Source organism: Camelus ferus, chromosome 2 (genome assembly GCF_009834535.1).
Source record: "Camelus ferus isolate YT-003-E chromosome 2, BCGSAC_Cfer_1.0, whole genome shotgun sequence".
NCBI classification, from domain to species: domain Eukaryota; kingdom Metazoa; phylum Chordata; class Mammalia; order Artiodactyla; family Camelidae; genus Camelus; species Camelus ferus.
Genome location: NC_045697.1, coordinates 3673233 through 3700977, shown reverse-complemented (window position 1 = coordinate 3700977; position 27745 = coordinate 3673233). Strand labels below are relative to the sequence as shown.

At 55.1% G+C, this 27745-nt stretch overlaps 1 protein-coding gene across 7 annotated transcripts in view; it reads left to right on the top strand.

The window, feature by feature from the left end:
* The window catches only part of SORCS2 (sortilin related VPS10 domain containing receptor 2), a 444813-nt gene that overhangs the window by 4229 nt on the left and 412839 nt on the right, over window positions 1-27745 (top strand). Inside the window, exon 1 of one of the 7 annotated variants that reach the window (XM_032493461.1) lies at window positions 9287-10507. The exons of the other annotated variants lie outside the window; for them this stretch is intronic. Coding sequence (XP_032349352.1) covers window positions 10505-10507 — 3 coding nt within the window. The 5' untranslated portion in view covers window positions 9287-10504. Of the gene's footprint in view, window positions 1-9286; window positions 10508-27745 lie in introns of those variants that run through there. 7 annotated transcript variants of the gene reach the window in all.

Here is a 27745-nt window from a genome sequence, read left to right as displayed (position 1 = left end):
GGCCCAGTTTGTTCAGCTTTGTCTCTGTTAGTCTGTAGATCAGCACTGCCCACCTCCACCCCAGCCCTTTTCCACACCTGCTCTGTGCTGTGTCTGTGGGCTTGGGGATGTTGGGGAGTTGTATGTAGCGATAATTCTGAGCTGACTATCCATGGTCTCTGCTCATGGATCTCCAGGAACCTAATATTTATATATATTTTATACCCAGAGAACCAGAGCTCTGAATCAGCGATGTGGAGCTTCTGAATTGGGTGATACCTAGTGCACTTGTCAGATGTCAAGTTCCTCGAGGGCAGGTGTGTTAGCCCCCTAGGGCCCCCATAACAAAGTGCCACAGACTGGAAGAATGCATTCTCTCACAGTTTTGGAGGCTGGATGTCCAAGATCAAGGGACCAGTAGGGTTGGTTCCTCCTGAGGCCTCTCTCCTTGGCTTATCGATGGCCGTCTCCTCTTTGTATCTGTTTCCCCATCTCTTCTTATAAGGACTCCAATCATACGGAATCAGGACCCACTCTAATGGCCTCATTTTACCTTAATCCCCTCTTTAAAGATCACATTTCCATATACAGTCACATTCTAAGCCTGGGGGTTAGGCCTTAAATATATATAGGGGTAGGGGGAGAGTCAGCCTTTAGCAGCAGGGAAGGGATCTCAGCTACCTTTGCATCTTCTGTGCTTAACACAGTGGAGCTCAGAGTAGTCCAGTAGGGAAAGAAGGGATGGACATGAACAGTTCTCAGTGGGGAAAATCAGGAAAGACTGCATGGAAGGGGTGGCATCAGGGAGGCCTCATAGAATGAGTCGAGGGCGCATATGGGAGAGGAACATTCTAGGTGAGGAACTGCTTGAGCAAGATCTGGGAGGTGGGAGTCGGAGGGTATGTATGTGTTGGGCAAGGAGACAGTGAGTGCGTTGTGTGTGCATGCAGAGAAATCAGAGGGAAGAAGTTTGGAAAACATTGGTTGAAGTCATCTCCTAAAAGGTCCCAAACAGGAAGCTGAAGAGCCCAGGATGGCAGTGCGGGTGGTGGCTATTGGTGCTTGAGCTTCGGAGCCTGCTCACCTGGATGGGTGCCCCGCCCTACTCCTTTTTGGCTCTGAGACTTGGGGCGGATTGACTGAGCTCTCTGGGCCTCAGGCTTGGTCCTGGGGGACGTGAAGGCTCGCAGGTCTCTCTATTGTGAACGTTAGGTGGGATAATCCACGTAAAGTGCTTGAGCAGAGCCAGCCTGCAGCACGGGCTGTAGGTCACAGCGTTGGGCTGAATTTTGGCCAGCACCCTGGAGGCAGTGTGCTTGGCGGGGCTGGTGAGGGGCCGTGGAGGTGGGACCCTGCACAGGGGCTCAGAGGGGAGGCTGCTGCGATGGGGGGCCTGGTCCAGGGCCCTGGAGGGGCAGAGAGAGAGGGTGGGCGTGGGAGAGGTTTCAGGTGAGGACGGGCGGGGCGGGGCAGCTCCCTGCTCCGGAGGCCTCTCCTTCCTGGAGCAGCCCTGGCTTGGTGGCTCACGGCCAACTTCCAGACCTGAGGCCATAAGGGCCTTCGTATAAAGCCCTTCAGGCTCCTGAATGAACCTGGTGACCCAGCTGATTTGCAGCCGCGCCTCTGATGGCTGTGGTTTGTGATGACAGCTCCACTCCACTCTTGCAGGCCAGCTTGGTGGCTCCAGGGTCTTACATGTAAGTCTGCTGAAATCGCCATGAGATATTTTGGAATTCCAGGCCACCACAGTGTGGGCCTCCCAGCGTTTTGGGGTGGGGACTGGATTGAAGAGAGCAGTCTGGTTCTCGGGTGGCTGAGCTGTGGCTGGTGGGCACCTGCCCAGATGAAGTGCTTCTCTGTCCTGGTGGCCTTCAGTGGCCACCGAGAGAGAGAGACAAAGGTCAAAGGATGTGGTGACCAGCACTGAGTGCCTGCCACATTTGTGGTCAGGACGCCAGCTGTAGCAAGCCTGTCCGGGACCTTGGGGCTGGCGGCGGGACTGAGAGTGATGAGAGAGCGAGGGAAGCTGGTGTTGTTGGGCAGGTGATGGGCAGTGGAGACGTACGCTGGGTGGTCAGGGGTAGGGACGTCTCGGCGTGCGAGCCAGCGGTGTCGTACTTGGGGAGGCACCTAGGGTCTTCTGCACTCTCCCCGTGCCGGGAGAGATCACATGGAGTCTGAGAGCCCCAGGTGACAAGAGGCCTCACATCAGCCCTCACAGCAGCTGCTTTCTAAGAGGGTTTGTTAGGTGCTAGGGATACAGTGATGAGCAAAACCAGTTATGGCCCTGTCCTGGAGGGCCATTGGGTCTGGACAGGAATTCATCACAGAATTCCAGTGGCCTAAGGATCTGTACTGGGGAGGTCAGGGAGGACTTCCTGGAGGAGGTGATGATTGAGCAGCTCCGAAGGATGAGTAAAGTCAGTGTCACCTGGGCTGAGGAAGAAGTTGGCATGGTGAGAGCATGAAGGCTGAGCGGGAGGCCTGGGGTTCTGAAAAGCCTGGAGCACTTGGCAGAGAAAGGACAGGTCGGTCGATCAGGAAGCTTGGCTCAAAGACATAAAAACAGCCTTGTTAATAAAGTGCCTGAACACATGGCACAAATCTACTTTTACTTTAATGAAGTGGCTATTTAATTTGTAGTTGGATGAGGGTTCCTGAGAGTGTTTTAAAGAGGTCGTAAATTAACTTCATTCTTCTGCACGCCCCTTCAGATTAGAATGCAGCTCGGTGCTTGCATAGGCCATATTTAGCATTACTGTTGTTTTTAAATTTTATTTTATGATTATTTGTCAGAGGCAGGCTAAGACCCACGAGAATGACACCGGGGAGCACAGAGCTGCCGCGATTAGAACACATGTTGGCGTAATGCTGAGTATCCCAGTGTCATTTCCAGTTCAGGGAGACCTGGAGGGGGAGCTTGTAAACTCCCTTCCGTTTCGAGGCTTCCTCTTTTCTTTTCTTTTCTTTTTTTGTTTTCTTTTCTTTCTTTTTTCTTTCCTTCCTTCCTTCCTTCTTTCCTTCTTTCTTTCTCTCTCTCCCTCTCTCTCCCTCTCTCTCTTTCTCTCTTTCTTTCTTTTCTTTCTAGCATCCAAAGAATGAGTTATTTACAGATTCTTACTAGTGACCTGTTTTGCCCTCACCCTCCTACTTTGCACTGCTTTATGGAGCGCAGAGGGATGCTGATGACCCGAGAAGCCAGCTGTTCCTGCCCCTGTTCCTGGCCAACTTCTGCCCAGGTTTGGAAGCCCAGGGAGCGGGGGAGCCCTGGCTCTCCTTGTGGATGTGGTGAGGTCTCCATCTACAGCATCTGGAAGGCAAGGCGTGCCTGGGAGTCTGTTCCCAGCCTGCTTTTGCTGTGGGAATCCATCCTTGTCCTGGGTGTGAGCTTGGATGAGCTTGGATTCTGGGCAGAGAAGTGCCATGTAAACATACACCCGTGGCTCTTCCGGTTCCACGGAGTGGACGGTGGGGATTGCCAATGCCCCACCCCTGCCCCGTGCAAGTTCCCACGGGCCATCCCTGACCTGCTCCGCTGGGTTGAAAAGCACCGACTCAGGCAGCCTCTCCGGGGGAGCTGCTGACTGACAAAGCCCCAGGATGGGGACTTCGCAGATCGAGTAGTGTGCCCTCTTTATCCCGATGAAGCTCTGTTTGTTGCTTTAAACGTTTAATAGGGATGCTTGAAGGTGAGCTTTCACTGGAGAACTGGAAAAAATAAAAGAATGAAAGCTCCAATGAGCTTCTGAGGTGGAAAAGTTCCTTCTTCATTTGCATTTTTGTAGCAGTTACTGTATTTGCACAGAAAATTACCATCATTTAATTAGTTTCTTCTCACACCAGCTCAAAGATCTTAAAATAACAGCACCCTCCTTCCTTAGTGATTTTCTTGCAAAAGCAGATAATTTCCTGCAACGTGGAGCTCCCCTCGACTCCAACGGGCTCATCTCTTGCACGAGGCCATTTCCTGATGTGCCGAGATAAATGAAGTTCAAATTAAAGTAAGAAAAGAGCCACGCCGAGGGTGGCTGCTTCTATTCAGATCAGCTTTAATTCGGAAAGGATTCGTTATGAGGTTTCCGTGCCGCACAGATTTCTGAAGCGTCAGAAGCAGAGATAGCATCACCCAGGCCTTCTAGCTGGAGAGACGTGGCATTTAGGGTCACCTCCAGGCTGCTGCTTCGGGGGTCATTTTATCTTATAAAACAATTTCTCATTATTCACGTATTGCGCCTGATGAGTAGTGGCCAAGTTAATGGTCACAGTCCCCGTTTGTGTGGCCGTTGCTGTGCCAAGCGCATCACAAGCGTTCACTCGCAGAGCCCCGGAAGCAGTCCTACAGAGTAGATACGATTCTTATATTCAATGTACGGACGGGGAAAATAAGGTTCACAGCTAATAAGGGTCTGAGATGTGATTTCACTCTTGAGCCTGAGTGCTGTTATTATTTTTTTTTAGTGCAAGAAATATTTTTATTCTTTTGTCCTTTATTATTATTTTTTTAGTGGCAGTAAAATACAAATAACTTAAAATTTGCCCTCTTAACCACTTTTAAGTGTGCAGTTCAGCGGCGGTAAGTGCATTCACATTGCTGTGCAGCCGTCACCACCATCATCCCCGGAACTTTTTCTTCTTCCCAAACTGAAACTCTGCCCCCATTAAACACCAACCCTCTCTAGGAACCATTATTCTACTTCTGTCTGTGAATTCGACTGTTTTAGGGAACTCGTATCAAATGGTATTTGTCCCTTTGTGACGGGCTTATTTCACTTGGCATGGTGTCTTCAAGGTTTGGCCGTGTTGGAGCAGGTGTCAGAATGAACTGCTTTCTTTTTCACTGTGTGGATGGACCACGTTTGTCTACCATCCATCCGTCTGCAACCCTGGGGCTGCTCCCACCTCCCTGCTATTGTGAACAGTTCTGTTACGGACATGGGGGTTCAAATGTCTGTTCAAGTCCCTGCTTTCACTTCTTCTGGGTGTATACCCCAAAGTGGAATTGCCGGATCACATGCTAATTTGGTGTTAATTTTTTGATTGAGCCTGAGGTCTTAACTAGAGCAGAAGTCACTCTTGTGTCTGCCTTGAGTTTTGCCCATTTACCAATTAGTCGCTTAGTTGTAATTCCCAAAGAAATCCGCTGCCATCTGGTTTTGGAAGAGAAATAGTTACAGTGCTAAGGGCCATCCTGTACCTGGAAGGGACACAGCAGGGAGACCTTGCAGGGAGAGTGGCTTTTGTTTCTGGTTCCAGCTGATGCGCCCCCCCCCCCCGCCCCCGCTCCATTCTGCCACGTGTGACCCAAGGAAAGGGGGCTGCTTTGGAGCCCAGGAAATCCAGATCTGTCACCACTGGAAAGTCAGAAATAGGCTGGCAGATCCCACACCAGACTAGGGGTGGGAGAGAAAGTCGTCCAGGGAGGTGTGGTCTGGAGCTGCTGCCTTTCCTCAGGTTAACTCTTTGTATATCAAGTTCAAGTGCACTTCACTTCCTTCCCGGCTTTTAACCACTTTTCCCTATTGACTACCTCATTGACCAGTTAAGCAATTGAATGTTCACTCCGTAAAAATAAAGTACTCAATAAAAAATCTTATGTTTTTCTTCATTTATTCCATCAGTGCTGCTTAACCCCTTCCAAGTTTATTTTCTGATGTATCACTGGACGGTTGAGGGGCTTGGGGAGTTAATTTCATTCCTGCAGCCACTCTTCATCTGTGATTGGAGGTGGTGATCTGTGCCTTGCTGCGTGTCAGCAGTACAGGCTGTCCCGGACACACACCCGGGGGCTTCCTGGCTCCCAGGACCCCCATCCTGGACAAGGGTGCTTAGATCTCTCTGTGCCATAGACTCCCCCCAACCCCGAGTCCAGAGAAGCCTCTCTCAGAATGTAGTTTTTATAATCAGAGTAACATACAATGTGTAGGATTAAAAGGAAATCAGGTCTATGGCAATGTAGTTACCAAAACATTAAAACCAATTTCTTTAGTAACACATTGACAAGAGTCTGCAGCAAGCGTGATGATACCATGATTTGAAGTTGCGATGAGTCTGAACGACATTTCGAGGCTGGCAACAAATCTCACCGGCCCTGGAAAACCCCTGTGATTTCTGCTGGTGACAAAGACCCTGGTACTGATGACGCCACTGTGACTTGTTGGGGCTTTTAAATAGCCTCCCTGGCCCCAGCCTCGTTTCACTCACGTGAAACACAACACAACCCCCAGGAGATGGTTGGCTCAGCTTTTCAACAAAGGTGAATGACTCTGGGTGCGTTTAAACACGGAGGAGCATTCCTGGCGAGAGCAGCTCGAGGGAACCTGGGAAGGTTGGCTTTCCAATGGGTGGCTTTCCAAGTGTCACTCGCTTGGTCGCTCGTTCGATTGTCCATCTGTCAAGCCTTTTGAGGGTTTCTTCCTGGCCAGCCTCACAGGGGTATCCAGGTTCTGACGTCTCCCCTGGGGGAGAGCTCCCCAAAATGGCTTTTTTGGGGTCCATGTCACCTTTGTTCTGTGTCTGTGAATGTCTTTTCTTCAAAGTCAGTCAGCATATTACCTTTTTAAAACTTGAAAAGATGCCACCTTTGGAGCTGTGGCTGGGGGCTCACATCCTCCCCTTACATTGGTGACCCTGAGGGGCTGAGGGATGCCCGGCTCCGAGCTCAGGCCAGGGCCCCACTGATGTGCTGGGGGTGGTGCCCACCGGTGCGGAAGGGTCTGGGCTCCTGGGGTGGGTGGGATTCCCAGGCCCTTCTGGGCCTCTGTTTCCTCATCGGAAAGGGGCTGATGGGACCTGCCCCACCGCATGGAGGTGAGGCCGAGGGGGTGAAGGTGCAGGAAGCGCCTGGACCCCGACTCCAGCTGGCCCCCTACTCATCAACAATGCAGTTTTTGTCAGTGCCCTTGGGGCTTGGCCTGAACTGGCATTTGCCCCAGAGTGTTTCAGAGAGGCTTTTGCAGAGGTTGAGTTGTTCAATGATGGCGAGTTATAGAGAAACTGCTCCGGCCAGACCCTCTGCCAGGTGGATGAAGCATGGTCCCTGCCTGGTGAGACCTGATGACCTGGGGACACAAGGACACGGGCAGGTGGGAGGGATGCTGTGAAGAAATTCACAAGTGAGGGGGGTCTCTAACTGGGGTAGGGGAAGCAAGGGCCCCAGTGAGCTGGTGGTCAGGGAGGGTGTCCCAAAGAGGGTGGCATTTTTGGGAGGTCTAGAGGGTGACCTTAGCAATGCTGCACAGGGCGGCCGCAGGGGAGCCCTCAGGGAAGGCACCCTGGTTCTTGGCGCCCCCTCCTTCCCTCCCTCCCTCCCTCTGTCCGCCATCCTGCTCTGGACCCAGGAGTGTCTGGGATGGTGGCTCTGCTGCTCAGGGCTGCCTGGCCTCCCCAGTCAAGTCTCACTGAGCCTGGCACCCAGTGAGCGTCAGCTCCTCTTAGTCCAGGAAGGGGAGTCCAAGCATCCGCCATCAGCCGACACGCATCGGCCATTCCTGAGCCCACAGTGAGAGAGGCGTTTTGGAAGGCTCTTCCAGGAGCTCCCGCTGCTCCTCAGAATGCCTGGAATTTTATAGCAGGGCTGAGCCAGGGCCACAAACTCACTGTACCAGAAAATTCACGTGTCTATGTTTTTTTCTTAAGTCAGTAAATTCTGACTTTGTGTCCTTACCCTCCTGTCCGGAACAACTGAACCACCCTGCCCTCTGCCAAGACTCCCTGCCTGGGGAAACCTGGGAAGGCTTCCTAGAGGTGGTGACAAGGAGAGGGGGGAAGGAGGGCATCCAGGTAGTGGGAACAGCAGGGCAAATATCGGGCCTGTGGTGCAGCTTCGTGAGTTTGGGAATTGGGAGTGGGGAGAAGAACCCAGAAGGGAGGGGCCCTGGTGGAGGAGCCAGGCAGGGACACTGGGATGGTCACTTCCCTCACATTTGTCATGATACCTTCTAAAAGGTGTGGATCATCCACCTGAGATTCCACCAAGTGCATGCACATCCCCGGATCATTAAGAGGGAAGTGGGTGTGAGGAGGTGGAGGGGGCGTGGGCGAGTGGCTAAGACTCAGCTAACCCTTAATCCCTTTTATTCTTGCTCAACCTGGAAGAAAATGTCATGGCAATTTTTTATAGTCATGCAAGTATGTAGTGAATGTTATCGGGTATCTGTTTCTGCCTAATTCTATCAAGAACGTTCCCAGTGGCCTGTGCAGGCAGATTCCCTCCAGAGCCCTGAATCTCTGGCCACCCTGTAGAAGCCCCTGTTCCCCCAGTGGGGGAGAGTAATTCTCATGGAAAGAAGAGGAGGGGCAGAGTTTGGGGGGCTCCAGGAGTAAGGGCTCCTGTCACTCAGCCCGCTGGGGCCGTCCCCTCCCAGCCTTTAACGGGCAGCGTTGTTCACACCGTGCGTCCCCACGAAGCTGTGTGTGGGCCGACTGGTCAGGTCTTCCTGGTTCGGTTTAAGGTTACAGGGTGGAGTGCATGTTCCCATTTCCTGCCGTTCCCACGGCTCCTGTAATGTGGTGCACAGAAGGGGGTGTGTGAAGCAAGGTTGTTGGTCACAAGTCACAGAAACCCGGCTCCAACTAGCTTAAGTGAAAAAGTGGAATCATAGACTTGCAGATCCAGAAAGTCCAGGGTTCTGACTTCAGGCGTGGCTGGCTCCAGGGGCCGCAGGTGCGGTCCCTCAGCCTCTGTCTCTGTCTCTGGGCTCTGCTTCCCTGTGTATTGGTCTCTTTCTCAGGACAGCCCCCCCCCCCCCAGGACATGGCTCCTGGAAAATCTGAGGCTAAAGAACACTGCTGTCCACCGGTATTCCCAGTGGAAGTCCAGAACTGAGACCCAGTGACTGGTAGGGTTACCTCCCGGCTCTGAACCCATCATCTTGGCCAGAGGTCTGAAATGCTGGTTGTCAGGCCAGGACCCCATGCTCAACTGTGGACCCAGTAGGACCCTGCAGAGGACACCGGGGAGGGGGTGGTTAGAGGGCTGGGCAGCAGCCTTGCTCTCTCCCAGCTTTCTTGTTGGAGGGTCATCCTTCCACCTTGGGAGGACACTCATGGCCACCAGATGATGTCCCCTCCCCTCCCCCAGTGCCCTGCACTCCTAGAGGGGTCAGTTCTGTAATGCGTGATTTCGACCAAGTCAAGGCCAAAACAGCTCCTCGCTTCTGCTTTGGATGCTGTGCTGAATGGTGAAGCCCCCCAGCCTGTCAGCTCCGCTGGGGACCACCCCCACATCCACACGGCTCCCAAGTAAGGAGGCCCCTGCTATGTGGCCTGTGCTCGCCTCCCTGGGGCCTGTGCACTCCTTCATGGGGTGAATGTTTCCTGGGACACTGATCCTTGTGCCTGGATGGGGGGTGCCAGAGGACGGCCCAGGCAGGCTGGAGGCGACCCTCAGATGGTAACATGGATGGAAGGCTGTCAGGGAAGTGGGGCAGGGACTGGTGTGGTTGTCCTAGCCTGGAGCCGGGGGACCCTGCACTCCCCCTCATAAGCTGTGATCTGAGTCTCTCAGCACCTATGCTTCCAAGATCTCAACGCAAAGAAGCCAGGAGCCATTGAGTCAAATCAGGGGACGTGGGTGTCGCAAGGCATCTTAGAGGCCTCATTTTACAGATAAGAAAACTGAGGCCCTGGGAGGTTGAATGGTTTGAACAGAGTCCAGAGTTGTGGGCGGCAGAGCAGGGTCTAGACCAAGACTGCAGGTTCCCAGGCCAGGGCCCTTTCCAGAGGGAGACCCAGAGAGCCTGTGGGACCTGGGAGAGCCAGGCCTGGCTGAATCTCTAGGGACCGGGGTGGCTGGAGCAGCCTTGAAGCGCTTTTATTTCACATCCCTACCCCTGAGCTGTGAAGTTCCCCGCAGTGAGCGAGCCATGGGTCGGGCTGGATTCTCTCTGTCAGGAAATCGGCTGTGAGTCTTTGTTTTGGTGCCTTTGCCTCCAGTCTCCGGCCCTGGGTGTCTGACAAGAGTTGTAGAAGGTGAATCACAGATGGGTCCCCTCTTGTTTTCGAGAAGGAAGCCAGCCAGTGCTCACAGCTCCTTCTGCCACAAAAACAGCTGTTGGGTGGGAAGGCTCTCTGGGCAGATTCATTCAGCAAACGCCACGTGGGCACCTACTGTGTACAGGGTGGTCGCCAACAAGGAGCCCTGGCGTGGAGTTAGAGGTCTCAGAGTTTCCAGGGTGCTCAGAGGTCACTGAGTCCCAGCTGGGATCCTTCCAGCAGCGGGAGGCTCACCCCCTTCCTGAGACGGCACATTCCAGGGTGTCTGGACTTGCCGAGAGCCGCTGAGGTCAGCACCGAGTCAGAGTTGTGCTAGAAGGTGATGTTGCAAGCAGGGCGTGTCATCTGGTGGACGCGAAGGATGCCTGTCTTTGCTGGCTGGGTGCTGGGCTGCAAGCCTGTTCGAGGCCCGAACTTCAGGGAGAGCGGGGGTGATGCCAAGCACTGCTGAGTGGCCCCAGCCTGCCTCCACCTGATGGCAAACATTAGAAAGCAGAGGTGAAGGCGAGATCAGCTTGCCTTGTCTTCGTGGATGGTGAGCACTGCTCCCCAGTGGAAACCCAGCCCAGGACCCATCCACCTGGGGCCGGTAGGGGTGGGCAGAGGGGTGGATCTGTGGCTCGGGCCCTTCACCCACGTCTCCCTGCGTCAGTCTCTCCTTGGAGGCTGTAACAAACAACACAGACTTGGTGACTGAGAACCGCATATCTGTATCCTCGTATGGTTCTGGAGGTCAGAAGTCCAAAGTCAGTCTCAATGGGCTGAAGTCCAGGTGTGGGCAGAGCTGGTTCCTTCCAGAGACTCCAGGGGAGAATCCGTTCCCTGGCCTTTGGCAGTTTCTCGAGGCTCCTGCACTCCTTGGCTGGAGGACCCCTCCTTCTCAGGTCCTTTGCCCTCTTCCCTCTGGGCCTTTGCACCTGTGACCCTCTGCCTGTCCCGGAGCCCTCCCGCCGGGCTCCTGGCCCCTGGTCCCCTGCTTTGCCTGCACCGTAGCACACACTGGAGACCATGAGGTTCTGTCCTCGCCTGTCTCCCCGGGACACTGTGTCCCCACTTGGAGCCTGAGGACCCTGTGGCCTTGCTGGTGCCAGAGCCCCTGGGCGTAGCAGGTTTCAGTGAATGTTTGTAGAACAGGCCGGTGAGTGGAGGAGTCCATAGAGAGTTGCAGATAAATGAAAGTTATTTTTAAAGCACATTTAACCAACTTGCCTGACGACTGGCCTCTCGGCCCATCCTTCTGTAGACCTGCTTGGGGGGGGGGCCCGTGGGACAGACAGCCCCTACCGTGAGACTGAGTCTGCCTGCTTTTACTGAAGATGAAGGTTTTTAAGCTACTTGGAGGTAAATTTTGGCTAATTTTGAATGATATCGCATCAGCAAATATTCATTGAGTATCTATCAACGGAAGGCGGTTCCCCTGAGGGGGGTGGAGGGGTGCGGCCCCCACACCCAGGACAAAACTGCCCGAGGCCTGTGGCTTCTGCTCTTCAGTGACTTATTATTTCATTGTGTGTTGGCCTGTGTGACAACAGCACCCGAATGGATGAAAGGGAGAAACACCCTGGGGTTAAAGGAGGAGCCGGAGAGGAGCCTCCGGGCGCTGGCTGGGCAGCTCCTCCCGCAGGGCCGGGGTCTTGAATGGAGGCCTGGCTTTTAGGATGGTGAGAGCTGTGGGATTTGGGGGCAGGTCGAGAATTCTGGAGAGCGGGTCACGGTGAACAGGGGGGACAGGGTACCAGGCCTGCCCCTCCCACAGGTCAGCTGGGGGACAGCGGCAGATCAGTGCACCTCTGGGTGGCCTGGCTCCCCCACAGGTCACGCGGGGCTCTCCCTGCAGGGCCGAGAAGGGCCAGGGTGGGCTGAGCCACTGGACCGGCCAGGAAGCAGGAGGGCCCCCCTAGAAGAAGAAGCTCATCTTTGGAGGTTTGCGAGCCGTTGTTCAGACTCGGCGGAAGGGGAAGTTTGGGCTAAACAATGAAAGGGACCCAAACAAGGAGATTCTGTCTCCTAATTGCACTTGGCGGGCTCCCCTCCCATTCGGCCAGGTGTCACCTCCTATTTGTGCTGCCTAAATGGATTCTAATAGCTTTCTTCTGCGTCACTCAAAGAACCGCCTTGGTAGCCAAAAAGGAAATTGGTTTCAGGTGGAAGCCCAGTTTTACACGATGGAGCCCAAGCTGTTAATTACCTAGAAATCACATGAGGATTTTTAGCCTGAAAAAGTTTTTTTTTCTTGGGTTCAACTTTCATAGATATTAATTATAGATAGCGGCTTCGGCCCACTGAAATAATTCCTCTCTCAAGAGATTAAAGACATTGAAAACGCTGTGCCTTGTTAGACACAATGCGTATTCTTTCCCTCTCTTTTTGCTCGGTGTATGGGCTGGAAATAGGAGACTGGGGAATTTAGAAATGATTTGATACCTTTCCTGTATTTAACAAAAGTTTTGATTCCATACTCTGAGCATGTTTTCAAGTCTCTGAAGCCGGTGGGAACTTGATGACAAAGGTCAAGAAGGCGACATTAATATCGGGAATGTAACTCCCAGTTGGGATGTCGTGGCTCCTCTCTGCTGCTCATCCACCCGCCTGCGCTTGTATCCGGGAGAACCATCCTGGGGCTTCCCGGTGCACTTGGCATAAAGTCCGAGCTCCTTGCCTGGCCTCCACTCACCCTGCCCACTGCACTCTGCAAGTCATGGTTTCCCAGCTTCTGGAATGTGCCAGGCCCTCCCCACCCCAGTGGTTGTGACCCCGCGATTCCCTCTACCTGGAGTGTGTGTTGGCCCTGTGTCACTTCGGGGTCTTGTCAGCAAGGCCTTCCTGTCACCCTCCTGAAACGTGTCCTTCTGTCCTCCACCTGTTTCCTCAATTATCATATGCATTCTGTATTTGATTGATCTTTTTGTCTGCGTGTATGTCTGTCTATTTTTCTGTCTCCAAAAGAAATAGTAGTTTCCTGAACACAGGGGCAGTGTCAGACTTTGGGGCCATGTTGCGTTTGAAGACCCAATGTCTCACAGATCTAGGGGTTCCAGTTCGGCTTTAGGGTATCTGCTGCCTGGGCTCCACCCCAGGGTGCCTGGTTTAGTTGGTCTGGGCTGAGGCCTGGGCACCCAGATGGTTCTCATCTGCAGCCGCATTTGAGAACCACTGTCACGGGCTGGGAATTTGCAGGGGACACAGGAGGCCCTGCAGGGCAGACGGGACCTCGACGTGGAGGCAAGCTCAGCCCCAGCTCAGGCCCCTCCTGTCCCACCACGTGGCCTCAGAGGATGCCTCTGTGTCCCTGTGGAAATATAGCAGTGTTTGTTTCACTTGGTTTAAGAGGCCAGAAATCTGTGGAATGAATTTTAGTGCTAGTTCCGTGAAAAGCACTCACAGCTTGAAGTGTCAGTGGCCACTGGCCCCCCAGGCTGGCCGGCTTCGTGTCCCTGGGGCTGGGCTGAGGCTGCAGATTCTGAGCCTGCCTTTTCCACCCAGCCCCGCTTGGCTGTGGCTCTGAAGTGGGGAGGCCGCCCTGGAGAGGGCCAACTCTGTGTTGTCCTTCCAGCTCCCGAAGCAGAGGTGGAGGCTCGGGGACAGCAGGTGACCAGGCCATGCTCTCCTGGTCACGATGCGATCTGCCACTGCTGGAGGTTGCGATGTTGGGAGCAGGGGCATCATCTGATTCACCTCTGCATCCTAATGCCTAATTTAAGGCTCAGTGCGTCGTAGGACCTCAGGAAATAACTGTAGCACAGGAATGAGTGGATGGAGGAGGTCTCCTAATTCCTGCAGGGGCCGTGGCGTGTCCCAGGCAGGCCGAGACGTTGGTGCCCCTTCAAACTGATCTTCTGGAACAATCTACTCAGGGTTCATTGGGGTGGGTGGGATTGATTCAGCCTAGGGCTGGGGCTGCTGCCTGGCTCAGAGCAGAGGCCGCTGGGCAAGGCCCTGCCGTGCGCCCTCGGCCTGCATCCCGTGCAGAGGGGTGGCCTCTGCAAGCTGCTGCCCGCTGCTGTTTTCAGCCTCCTTTCCAAGTGCTCGCTGGGTACCGTGCAGTGGGAAGTGATTTCGGGGGTGAGTTTGTCTTAAATTTCCAACAGATCGTTTCAGCACACTGCACATTTAGTTTGTTTCCAAGTTGCTATAGAAGGTAAATGATTAATTAAGCGGCACCCACATGGTTTTTTTAAAGAAGGAATGATTTTTCAAAACAAAGTAATGCCCCCATGATTTGTCAGAGAGAGAAAAGAAGGCTTTTAATAAGCAGAATGCTGCTTAATAAATCATAATTACTTACGTGGGCAAGTGCATCAGCTCACGGAGGTGCCCAATTAAACATCTAATCACGTTGACTTTCTCCTTCATATGCACGGAGCTGGCCACACCCCCTGGGGTCGACCAGATGTCCCTGAGTTCTGGTGGGCAAATCTTAACTGCCTTTTGTTTTTCCCCTGAGTCACTGAATTGATGTCCTTGAAGACTTATTTCCAAACTTTGGTGTGTCTCAGACTCCTGGGGGAACTTGTTAAAAAGACAGAGGCCAAGGCTCACCTGAGATGTCCTGAATCGGTGGGGTGGGCCTGGCGCCTGCATTTCAATGAGCTCTCCAGCTGTCTGCTGCGCCCCTCCCTGGGGAGCCCTTTCTCAGGCAGCGTGACCAGTGGAATCAGAGAACTCTGTAGTGACTTCTAGTGTGGCCAGGGTTACACTTACTGTCCTTCCAATTTGAGGTGTGCAAGGTTTCCAATTGAATTGGGGGACTGGTGAGAATCACATGGATTCTCTGCATGGTGTGAACCATCACCAAGTGGAGTGATGTCAGGGGGACCTGTGGTTTGGCAAAACTCACCTGCACCTGCTATGCCCCCCGCCTGTGTGGGCACCTGGGAGTCAAGGAAACCAGACACAGGCCCTGCCCTCCAGCAGCCCTTGGTCCAGTGAGCAGATGGATAAATACATGCTGACCAGGGCTGCTGGAGGTGGGCTTCCTGGAGGAGGTGGCACTTCACTCAGACATGGGGAATTAAATTAAATTTCATTAAATTAAGCATGTACATACTGAGTACCCTGCGGGTGTCCAGCCTGTGCTAGGTGGTAGTGACTTAGTGCTGACCAGGTCAGACAGACCCCTGCCTTCAAGGTGCTTGTATTTTAGGAGGGGAGAGGGATGCAGAACCTAAAACCAGCACAATAAGTTCAGATGGTGGTAAACACCATGGAGAAAATCAAACTCATAATGACCTGCAGCAGACAGAGTGGTCAGGGATGGGACCTGCAGGGGTCAGGCGGTCAGGGATGGCCAGGAGCCTGCCATGCAAGACCTGTCACGCAACGTCTGAGCTGGGAACGGGCTTGGCAGGTTTGGGGGACAGAGAGGAGGGCAGTGCCTATGACACAGCAATCTCACCCCTAGAAGTGCATATATATGTACATACACATATATACACATCCATCCATACATATATATATATACACCCAAGAGAAGCCCTAATAGCCCAAAGTGGAAACAACCCAAATGCCCATCAGCTGATGAGTGGATAAGCCATGTGCTGTATCCATACAACGGAATATTATTTGGCCATAAAAGGATAAAGAACTGATACACCGCACGAAATGGATGCACTTTGAAAACATGATGCTGAGTGAAGGAAGCCAGACACCAAAGACCACATATTGTATGGCCCCATTTATGTGAAATGTCTTGAATAGGCAAATCCATAGAGACAGAAAGTAGAGACGTGGTGGTTAGGGGCCGGTGGGTGGAGGGGTGGGGAATGATTGTGAATGGTTGTGAGGTGATGAACATATTCTAAATGAATATAGTGATATTTGCACAACTCTGTGAATGTACTAAAACACACTGAATTGTACCCTTTAAATAGATGCATTGTATGGTGTATGAGTTTTATCTCAAAGCTGTTAAAAAGAAGGTGGTGTGGCTGGAGCAATGGGGTGGAGGGGCATGGGCTGTGGTTATGTAGGGGACAGCTGGGGTGAGAAAGGGCACTCTGGACAGTGGCTAGAGAGAGCTGGAGCATCAGGAAACGGTTGGCAAGGCTCAGGGTGAGGGAGGTGGGTGTGGCTCTGCACAGGTGGGCGGGGCCGAGCACAGCAGGTGTGGGTGTCCCTGAGGGTGGTTGAAAGTCAGACCTGGAGAGATTTTCTGCAGAGGAACCAAGTGGAGGCGGGAAAACCACTCCTCACCATTCTGCCTCAACTAGTCCACTAGTTACCTGCAGGGGCTTCGTCTGTCTCTTACTTGGGCAGACCCTTGCTGGGCAGTGGAGGGAGGGCTTCTCTGCTTGGGTCCTGCTCCCTAATGGGACCCCAGGATGCTGAAATCCCAGACCTCCAGAGCCCTGAGCTGACCATTAAAAACCAACAACCCACCGAACGGCAGAAAACCCAGACTCATGTTCCTGTTGAGGATGGAACCCGTGCTCATTGTGGACCTTGCAAACAGAAAGGTCTAAGAAAGAAGAAACCTGAAATGACCGATAATCCCGCACCTCTGAGGGAGCAGCGTCCACCCTTCTGGCCGTTTCCTTCCCACTGTGCTTCTGTGCAGACGTTAGAACCCTGTGATGATTTACTCGCACCTTTCACACGTGACACCCAGCAGTGTCAGCGGTGTCTGTCACGTGTGTTACAGCCTTTGCACTTATTTATCGTAGTTTGTGCCTTTTGACGACCTTCTTCCAGTTCCCCCTCTCCCTGCCACCCTGCCTCTGTTAACCGCAAATCTGGTCCCTTTTTCTGAGTTTGTTTCTGAAGTATACTTGACCGACGACACTATGTTAGTTCCTGTTACACAGCATAGCGAGTCGATATTTCTACGCATTTCAAAATCATCACCAGGATAAATCGGGATTCGATCTGTCACCATCCACAGATACTGCATGCTCACTGACTGTGTTCCCCACACTGTGCATTTCGTGCCATGACTCCTTTATTTTGCACCTGGAGGTCTTTGCCTCTTAAGAACTGTCACTTCTTCATTGTGTCCCTGTAGTTGTATTCTTGGAAGGAAGCTCCCCTGTCATCGTGAGCGATCATCCTGACATGTGTTAGCCAAGTCAGCACCCTTGGATGCATCTCTTTGTCCAGTGTCGATGGTTTCCTAGGGCAAATTTGCTGACGAGGTCACCAGTCAAAGGTCATGAACCTCGAACACACCGGCTGCCTAGTTGTGCAGATGTTTCCTGGACAGATCTACTGATGCGTCTCAATCACAGCGTGACTCCAAGTGCAGGTGTCACACGGGCCCTTTGGTCCCTTCCTGGGAAGGGCTGGGCTTGGAAAGGATTCCTTGAAAAGTGTGGCCATGCGGGGCCCACTCCAGGATGGTGCGAAGTCTTCATAGCTGGAACAGACATGTTTATCTGGGGGGTGGGGAGGGTGAGGGAGCCAAGGGCACAAAGCTGAGGGGTCCCCCAGGGATGGACAGATCGGGGAGCTGGCCACTCACTTCACCAGGCTGGGCACCCAACTCAACTTCCAGCCCCATGGGGGCATGGCCTGCAAAGGATGGCCCCTGGGCTCCCGCTGGGCATGGGTCTACACAGTCGTCTGCACATGTGGGTGCAGCCCAGCTTTGGGCTGCGCTTGTTAGAGGCTGTTGTTCTGGGGAGTGAAGCCAGCCCGGTGGTGTTTTCCTGTGGTCTCATCGTGGCTGCAGCTACCTGACTCCTGCAGCCCCCCTCTGCCCATGTCTGTGCTGGAGTTTTATTGAAGGATTAAAAAAGAAATTCAGGAATCTTTACTTAATTAAGGCTTTTATGACTTGCCCAGCTGAGCCTTCAAACTGTTTTCTTCGGTGTTTGGTGTTTGGAAGTTTTCTGGGTGCCCGGCAGCCTGGCAGCCTGGTTCCATTCAGGAGTGTGACCTGCATTTCAGGAGTTGTGCACTGGTCAGCGCCTGGTCCAGCAAGCATCCTCATCACAGGAGGCCGGCTTGCCTAGAGGATTCCAGGGACCCCTGGACTCTGCACCCCATGCAGCCCACCCTGCGTGCTTGGGGCCGTGGCTCTCCCCTGCTGCTCCAGCAGGCAGTGGTCACTCCAGTGTCCCGAGAAGATGGAGATCCCCCAGGTGGGTCCCCGGTTTCCACAGAGACCTAACTCTATTTGATGGTTGGTAAGAGGTTGATGGATTACTGTCGGGCACAAACATAGGTGCCCCTGCCCCAGCGCTCACAGCTATGCCCCTGCTGGGCGAGGGGGATGGTGGGCTGGGAGGCAGTGGTGGTGCGTGTGCCGGGCCGCCATGTCTGACTCCAGGTGTGACCTCGGACAGGACAGGCTCTTTAACCAGCAGCCTCCTGCTGGAAACACTTGCCAGAGTGAGGGTTAGCATCCTCCAAGAAGGGGCTTTTTGCAAGGAGCAGAGAGGACCGCTCCCCCCACTCCCTCCGCCACTTCGGCCCAGATCTGAGCTGCTGCTGCTGGACTGCTGTGAGGAGCCCAAGGAAGGAGGCAGACCAGGACCACAGCGGTGATGGGGGTGGCCGGGCAGGGTTGGGGCGGTCTCCCCCTCCACCCCCAGTACGCACTCACCCAGTGCTTCGTTATTCCGGGCCTGTGCTAGACTTCATGTGGATGAACTCACTCAGTCTGCCCTGCAGTCCTATGAGGCGGGTGATGCTCTCACCCCGTTTGCAGATGGAAGAACCGAGGCACAGAGGAGTTAAATAACTTGGACCAGGTCACACAGTTCCGTGATCATTCTGGAATTTGAACCTGACCGCTTCACTCCAGAATCTATGTTCGTTAGCAGCTGTGAGGTGGGTAATTTCTCTGGGCCTCAGTTTTCTCATCTGTTTAATGGATTTACTGATACGTCCCAGGCACAGAGTAGGAACTCAGTGGCTGTTCCATCTTCTTGTTATTATTTGTATCAGCAAATAAACAGAGGTGTGCAAAGAGAGGGTGGCTGCCACAGGAGGTGGGATCCTGACACTGGCTAGGGAAGGCTGCGGTGGCCTGGTGGGCTGGTTTCCAGGCCCTCCAGGCGCCCACTGGCAGGAATTGGAGTCAGACCCACCTTCTGGGAGGACGGAAGCTCCTGAGAAGCTCAGCCCTGGCCAGGTGGTTCAGGAACCTCGCAGGGTGCAGCCTTGGGGCAGCCCCCGGAGCCTGGCTGAGCACGCTGTGCAAGGCAGGCCTGACAGCGTTTAATTTTCTCCTCTAAATCTGCCTCCTCCAGCCGAATCCTCCTGGAGTGTGAGGCAAATGCACCATTAAGGCACCAAACAGGGAATGCGGAATTACTTTGTAATAATTTGTCATGAAGGTGGGGTGAGTGGTAGGCGGAGCTGTGATCCCAGACCGGTGGAAGCTGCATCCGCAGGCATGAAGCAGCTGTCTGTTTTGGTCTTAAAAACCCCGCCTTTTGTCTTCTGCTTTGGTCACCTCCTCCTTCTGCCCACCCCTCATGATTGTGGTGGTCCTGGCTGGGGGAGGTCATCCCGTCTGTCCTCCCCTCCCCCACCCCTCCCCCTTCAGGGCAACCCTGAGGCTGTGATCCTGTCCAACCAGCTCACGGAAGGTGGAGGGGCTCCGAGGATTCCGAGCCTCACTGTGCTTTGTCTTCATCAGCGACATTTTATTTAGGGAAGACATTTGACATCTTTGCTTGGGTGTTTCCTCTAAATGGTGGTAAACTGACCGGTCTTCCCTATACCTTGTGGGGAGTGAAGTACAAATGTTATATCACATAAAGTGCTTGAGAAGGGTAGGAGGGAGGAAGGAGGAAGGAGGAAGGAGAAAGGAGGAAGGAGTGAGACTATAATCCAGTTATACAGAATACATTGGCAGACTCCTGTTCATCCTTCAAAACCCTAATGAGGTATTGCCTTGTCTAGGAAGCCTTTCCTGACTCCCCTGGACTGAGTTACAAAGGTTGCTCACACTGCCACGGGTTGCTTTGCTGCCCGCACAGTTTTATCATCGTTGGGTCCTAACTGACCACCATCATGGTTGTTCGGCATTGGGGTCTAGCCTGCAGGACCAGGAGCTCTTGACTGCGGGGATCAAAGCATCTTCATGTTTGTGTGGCACTGCTTTTGGCTGAGAACTACTATGTAGTGAACTGAAGGGCACACGGACAGCAGCCTTTGGCCAGACACAACACAGCGGGGACGTCTGCTGTGTGGCCTCCTGGAACCTCCCGTTTTTCTGCTTCCTTGGTTGTTTGAACTAGCGTGGCCCGGCCAGTCTGGGAGTTACCAGGCTGGGACCGTGTGCACTGGGTCCGGTCCTGGGGAGCAGCCGACACCCTGGCACCGCTGTGATGCCAGTCTGTGGGCGGGACAGCCTTGTCTTGAGATCCCAGAGTCCGGGGGCTGGAGAAGGTCCTGGGGGGCCATGCAGATGGCCCCCTCTTTGTGAGCTCCCTGGGTTCTCCACGTGTGCTGTGCCTGTGGACCAGCCTGAGCTTCCTCTGGGCACGTGGTCTCAGAGCAGTGGGAGTGCTCACGTGGCCAGCCTGGGCTCCAGCACAGCGTTCCTGCAGGGAAGTGGAGACCCCGTGGCCTTTGGGGATGCAGCGTCGGGAGTCAACAAAGTGTCACTTCCACCACCACCACGTGTTCCAGTTCTGGGGAGGGAATACAGGCCACGCCTCTCAGTGGGGGCAAAGTCGGAGTTTGGAGCTGTATTTTCAAACCACCAGGGTGAGAACTCGTGGCTGTGGTAGGTCTGAAGCCCTCATGCAGCCCCCCAGCCCACGGGCCCTGATCTTTTGCAGTGGCTTCCCATCACGCCGGGAGGGTCAGCATCTTTAACGTCCCTGCTCATGGAATGTGCACCGAAGCAGGACTGTGCAGGCAGGACTATCTCTGCTCCTAGCCCTGGGAGGCAGGCATCATTCACCTCCTTGCTGGCCGATGGTAGGGGAGCCCATGTCATTGGCCTGAGGTCACAAAGCCTAAGGCGCATAGCCTGGATTTGAACCTGAGTCCATCTGACCCCAAACCTGGCCTTGCTCAGCCCCCATGTGTCCCTCCAGCCAAGGGGCCCAGGGTAGGAGGTGACAGAGCTGTGTTGAAGGTGCCCCATAGGTGTGGCTGGTGCCGTCCTGTTTGCTGAAGGGTTAAGTCCTGACGTCTGTGGCGGGCCAGGAAGGGGCTATTTACAGCGGGATTTATCCCTAACAGGTGGAGGGCGCAGGGCCGGGGTTCTGCAGGCGCTCTGACAGCCTGCAAGATAAAGGAAGCTAGGGCCCACCCCCTGAGACCCACTAATTCAGACCGCCATCTGTCCCTGCTTTCACAGGCCACCTCCCGCTCAGTGTTACCATTCAGGGTATGACACAGTGGCCCCACCGTGGGAGGGGTTCTCATCTCGCCAGTCAAGGGTTCGTGGCCAGGCCCTGCTCTGTTTTGGGGTGATGGGGGTGACACACCTGTTCTGCATCTTTGAGGACCCCCTGAAAGTGCCAGGCCATGGGCTTTTCCTGTTTTTGTGTTCTCACTTCTGGGCCACCTTATTGCCAAGATCATGAGCATCTTAATTGAATGACGCCCTTTGCTAGCAAGTTAGTTCTGCCTGTGGAAGAGGGCTGGGCTCCGTGCTGGTGCCATAGTGGTGGCCGGCTGGGATGAGCCGGGCTGTCTGCACACGCCCCCGCTGCCTGGGCCCACTCGTGCACACTCAGGACACTGGCCATCAGCGTCCCTGTCAGCTCAGCAGTCCTGAGGTGTGACCCACATGCCAGCTTCCCTGCCTCCTGACGTCTAGATGAGAGGGGCTCAGACCGCTGAGCCCGCGCCTTGCAGGCTGGTGACCTCTGGTGATGTCTGTGAATGTTGGGGCTGCCTAGTGCTCTGGCCACCGAGGGCTCTGGGTTCCTGCTCCCTGTGCTCGGGCTCTGCACCCCCTCGACATGAACTGGGATGAAAAACTATAGTTTTTCTAGGAGTCGTTTCATGGGGCCTCGGGGGTGCAGTGGACCTTACTGGTGGGAAGTGGTGTCAGTCTATGGAACATGCTTAGGTCGGGAGCCGGGTCCCTCTCTTGGTAGCAAGACCGTGGGGGCAGAGTCTGTGTCACCCCAGGAGCTGGTTCCAGCCTCTTGTGGTCCTGCTGCCCCCACCCCCACCTTCCTCTGCCCCCTCGCCTTTCCCCTCTCCATCCTCTGTCTTCTCCCTGGACCCCAGCAGCAGCACAAGCCCCTTGGGCCCCCGTGCGGAGTGCTTTCACCATCCTTTGTCACCGTGATGTCTTGCCCCAGCTTTCAAAACCTGCTGTCCAGGGATTTGCCCAAACTAAGACAGTTCCCCCCTTGAGGGGGCGACGGGCTCATTGTGGGGGGGTGTCTAGGGAGGGGACATGGTTTTCTCTTTCTCTGGGGCTCACAGTCCAGCTGGGAGGCAGGGTGACTGGGGGCCTTGGAGATGCCAGGGAGTGTGGAGAGAAGGGGCCTGAGGGGCTGGCACTCGTAGGTCCGTGCACGACTTTGCCGGGACCGCCATACCGAGTACCACGTTCTGGAGGCTGAACGACAAACATGGATGCTGGGAGTCTGAGACTAGGAAAAGTAACAGGGCAGAAGGTGGACTGTCCTGCAGAAGGGGCGAGGCGGCACCTAGTGGGAACACAGACGAAGGAGAGGGTCCTTCTTTCTAGGGGAAGGATCTTTGAGGCCTTTGCAGCTTAACGAGCATGACTCCCATGGTCCAGGGTCGGGGGCAGCAGGGAAGGTGCTTCCAGCTGGGGGTGCATCGTGGGCAGGGATGAGGAGATACGCCAGGTGCCTTGGGGTTGGGAGAGACCCTGGCTGGCAGAGTGGGGCCTGCGGGGCCTGCGGGTGGGGGGCGAGGCGGAGCGGGGCTCGGGCTGGACTGTGGAGGGCTGGGACACGTGGATGCATTCCCTGCAGCCCCGCTCCTCGTGTAAGGGTCCTTGGAACCACTGCACAGCATCACGTGGTTGCCGTTAGTGATGCGGACACTCGGCCCAGCCCCGCCCTGCACCGGCGAGGTCCTTGTGACGGAAGCGCTTTAAAGTTTAAGAAGCTGTGCTCGGGCAGCGGGAGCCACGGAGGGCTTGGAGGGGGTGGCAGGAGGATGCCCTGTCCTGCGCGGCCCTGGAGCAGAGCGCGGGGAGGCATCAGCAGGGCACGCTGCAGGCCTCTGGGGACCCGTGGGGGCTGTGGGAATAGCCTGGGAGAGAGCACGGAGGATGCCTGGGGTCCAGCAGGACTGGTGTGGAGGAGGAGGGACGGGTGGGAGGAAGATGCGACCCTCGATGATGCTGCGGCCTCCGCCCCTGGGAGTCTGCTGCGGTCGGAGTCTGCGAGGTGCCTCTTCCCAGGTGAGCATCCTGGGGCATCCAGGCCCTGGGGCCCTGAGCCTGGGGCTTGGTCACCAGAGAGCCCTCGTTAGCAAGCGAGACGAGGTGCGCAGCCTCATTATGTCAGTCCCCACAGCACCCAGGATGGGGAGTTTATTCTTTTCATCATCTCTGAAGCCCTCCAGGGTTCTGGTCCCGAGCTCTTAATTTGCGTCCCTGCTGATCCTCATGGTCCGTGACCTTTAGACTCCTGCTGGGCTCCAACATCCAACATTTCAATCGAGCCCTTGGTGGCCAGCCGGGCTTTGCATGAGGTGGGGGTTCCCGCCGCTCCAGGTGCTGCCGGTTCAGTGAGAGGCACCGTGCTGTGCAGACGCCTGCCCTTCCTCCCTCCTGCCAGGGGCCGCCGTAGGTCCCCCCCGGGGGGGGTGCCGTGGGCCCCCATCCGTGGGGGGGATGCATGGGCAAGCCCTGGGTGCTCAGTTTAATTCCACTTAGTGGACTGTTAAGCACCAGCAGGGCTGAGCACCAGGTGTCAAGGTCAAAGCTGGGCAAAGCTGTGCACATCCTTCCCCTGGGGAGTGTGGGGTCCCACAGGGACACGGCTCTTGGCCATGGCGAGGCATGGTGGGGCAGTTGGAGTGATGGGTGCAGCACTACGGTAACCATCACCCAACCTCACCGCTGCTCTGCCAGGCGCTGCTCTGGGGCTCCCATGGTTCAGGTCAGTTCATCTTCAGAACAGCCCCAGGAGGTCAGCACTGCTGTATCACCACCTGTTTACAGGTGGAGAGTGTGAGTTGCTGAGTGGTTACACATCTGAGAGTGGCAGGATTGGGGTTTGAACCCAGGGGTCTGCACATTTAACCACTGCTGGCAGGTGGAGGTGGACAGGCAGGAGACAGGTGTGGTTCCACCCCAGGGTCTGCAGGAGGGGAGGCGCCCCAAGCAGTAGGAAGAGTGAGGCAAAGGCCTGGGACCGTGCTGGAGCAGGGAGAGGTGTAGACCAGCCCGGAGAGCTGGAGGGGTGGTCCAGGGGCCACCCCACCTGTGCGGGTTTAATCTGCAGGTCAGGAGCCCTGGGAGCACGTTCAGGTGAATGTATCTTCCACCTCCACAGCGGACAGAGGCCCTCAGTGTGTCCCTGCAGCCCTGGCAGATTGCTGCACCCTTACACCTGCAGCCCAGACTCGGCGTTGGCGAGGAGCACATCCCTTGCAGTCCAGAGCACAGAGGAAGACTCTGGAAGGAGGTTGGCGGAGCACTTCTCAGACGGGGTGTCATAAAGTCCCCATGCAGTATTGGAAAGGCCCCTCTTTTTATACCATGAGGCACATTCTAGGTCAGTCAGAGCTCGGCTCTCTGGTCATCCTTCCTGTGTTTGAGTCCTGTCCCAGCCTCTGCTTGCTGGAGCCTCAGACAAGTTCCTGCCTGGTGTTCCTGCCTCGGTTTTCCCATCTGTAAAATGGATGTCATTACCATGCACACGTCAGAGGGTGGTTATGAATATTCTGAGAGTGCATGTGTCATACACTGTCCTGTCCCCTTCTTAGGCCTCAGTTTCCTCATCTGTAAAATGGGGCAGTTGGACCTGGGGGGACAGGACGGAAAGAGGTGGGAGAGAGCCCCAAAGCCCAAGCATCTGGTGTGGGCCACGTGCTGTAACTGGTGGCCTGGGCTCCTGGCCATCCTGTGTTAGAGGAAGAGAGTGCAGGGATGCTGGACTGGCCTCTCCCACAGCCCCCAACCTTGCCGCCTTGTCTCCCCAGGTGCTGGGGATCTGGGATGGCGACTTAAAGGTGGCCCTTGATTTGGGCTGTCACTGAAGTGGCAGGTTTGTCCATCAGCCTCAGACGTATCTATTCCTTTGATCGCTCGAATCGATTTCAGGTAGCTGGGGGCGGGGGGCGAGGGCGCAGAGCTGGCTTCGCTGCCGCAGGGACGTCGCTTCCCCCGCCCTCCGCCGGCCGCTTGATTTGCTGCTGCAGAGAGGCACTGAGCTCCCCGGGAAGCTGACAGCCACTGCCAGCCTGTCCATCTTGTTTTTAGGAAGAAAGCATGACTTTGAACTACATCCTGTGCCCTCAGAGTGCTGCCGGTCCCAGGGCTCCCAGGTGTGCTCATCCTGGTGACCCTGCCTGGTGACTGCTCGGGCCATCCCCGGGCGGCAGTGTGGCTGTGCAGCCCCTGGGGGCCTCCGGAGCTTGAGGGGACCCCAGCTCCACCTCAGCCAAGGGCTTTGAGGTCTAGGGGGCACCTTGGGCCGTTGTCCCTTATGATCTGTCCCCCAGGCACCTCCTCCAGGCAGGGGCCCGTGTCTGGCTCCCAGGGTGCCTGGCACACAGTTCATACTTGCTGAACTCTGGGTATTGTCGGTGTGGCTGGCTGCGCCTCCAGCTACCTGGTGAGGGGCTGCCCAGGCTGCAGCCTACGAGGTGGCCTGACCATGGAAGCCACAGGTCAGGGGCCATGCTTGGGGCAGTGACTGCTCTCGAGAGAGAGGGCTTAGGCTTGTGGAGACAGTGGCGGGGAGTTTACCCCTGGAGATGGGCTGAGCAGAGTGAGAGAGCTGTGACCGCTTGCCCAAGGTTGCACAGAAAGTCCTGTCGTGGTCCCCTTGGCCTCAGAGCCTGTGCCTCATAGAGGGAAGTGTTTGGGTGGCCAGGCCCCCAAGTGGACAGCTTTCTGGGGAGGGTGGTGGTGAGCCCCTGTGTGAGCCCCCAGTGCCATCGGCGTCAGTTGAGAGGTCAGGCCCTGGTAGGGCACAGGGACTGACTGTGCCCCTCGGGTTCCGTCAGGGCCATGCTGATGAGTGCTCAGGGGTGCAGACGCTTGGAGTTCACAGCAAAGGTGAGGCACTCATGCCTGGATTCTAAGGGCAGCTTCTCAGGGTGGGCGAACCCTTGTGGTCACGTTGCTAGTGCTGAAACTTGATTTGCAGACAGGCATGAGCCCCTGTGAGGCACCAGCTGTAAGCATGGCCAGTCCCTGAGAGGGTGCGCACATGCCTGCGAGTCTAGCCGAGCACCGCTCTGTGCAGGCGCGGCTGTAGGTGCCGCACCAAAGCCGGAAATCAAATAGCTGAGAAGCCCTCTCTGCCCACGTCCTTGTGGGGAGGGGCACGCTGCATACACAGAAGTGAGTAAGCACATGCCCACGTGTGCTCACACACACGGACATGCATTCTCCCATGTGACGATGTGTAATGTGCAATGGAGAAAATAAGATGGATGGGGGCGGAGGAGGAGGAAGGGGAGGGTGGCCAGAGGAGCTCTCACTGCCGGAAAGTGAGGAAATGAGCCATGGGGTATCTGGGGCTGAAGCACTCAGGCAGGGGGCAAGTGCAAAGGCCCTGGGGCAGGAATGCATCACTCTATGTAAGGACCTGAGGAGTGGGGGGAGGGGAGTGAATAAAGGGCTGAGAAAAGAAGCCAGGGGGTTGAGGGGGGCATTGGAGCCTATGTTCTCAGCCCTCTCAATGTGTCCACCCAACAGTTAGTCATTGTGAGCAGCTTGTTAGCTGTGGTTTTAACTTTCTGACGCAGCCTCATATCTCCCAGGCATGAGAACAGCTGTCACTTTCTAGATGGAGACCTGGAGCCTTTGGGGAGTTGGATGGGGCAGGTGGGGCCCCGAGCTCCGGTTCAGCCATCTGACGACACTGGCCTCTGGCTGGCTGTTCCTTTGCAAGCAGCTATTTTTAGCCACCAGCGGAGGTGCAGGAGGAGTTTGGGGCCTCGAATCCAGCCGTGAACGGAAATAGAAATGTGGTTTCTGACAAGCAGTAGATAACGTGGGCAATTTCCCTCTTCTTTAGTAAATCCCACTTTAACACAATTGATTGCAGTAAAAATAGATGCCTTTTCAAAAGGCCCAGTGAAACCTCGTCATCCACAGGGATTCCTGCTTAAAACAGTTTTTATCTGGCTAGAAAAAAGGCCTCACTCTTCTGGTGGCTTTCCTGTCGTGCCCACAAACTCCTTTTCCGAAGAGAACCCTCTTGACTCACAGGAGTCAACAGTGGCCCCAGCCTTTCCTCTGATGGGACCCCACCCACGTCCATCTCAACAGAGGTGCAGCCAGGGGGCAAGGGGAGTGAACCGTGGAGACCCAGGACTGGGGTCTGACTCTGGCATGGACAGTTTTTTGTTTTCAATTATCCACGTATTTATTCAGCAATTTTATTGAGTTCCCCCTGCAGACCAGGTATTCTTCCAGGTGTCATGGATGCCCTGTGAGGAGAGTGGGCATGATGATTCTGTGTCCTGGAGTGTTTGGTCAGGCTTGTGGCTCGATCTCTCTGAGCCTCTAGTGCCGCATCTGTAAAGTGGGACTAGTAATACCTGTCCAGGGGCTGCTGCGAGGGATCACGCGTAAGGAAGGTCTTTGGAAGCAGCAGGACTCTGGGTCCAGGGGAGGGGAGTTGTTGTCCCTTCTTTTCCTTTACTTGCTCCATCATGGACTTTTTTTTTCTTTTTTCTTTTTGCACAGGGT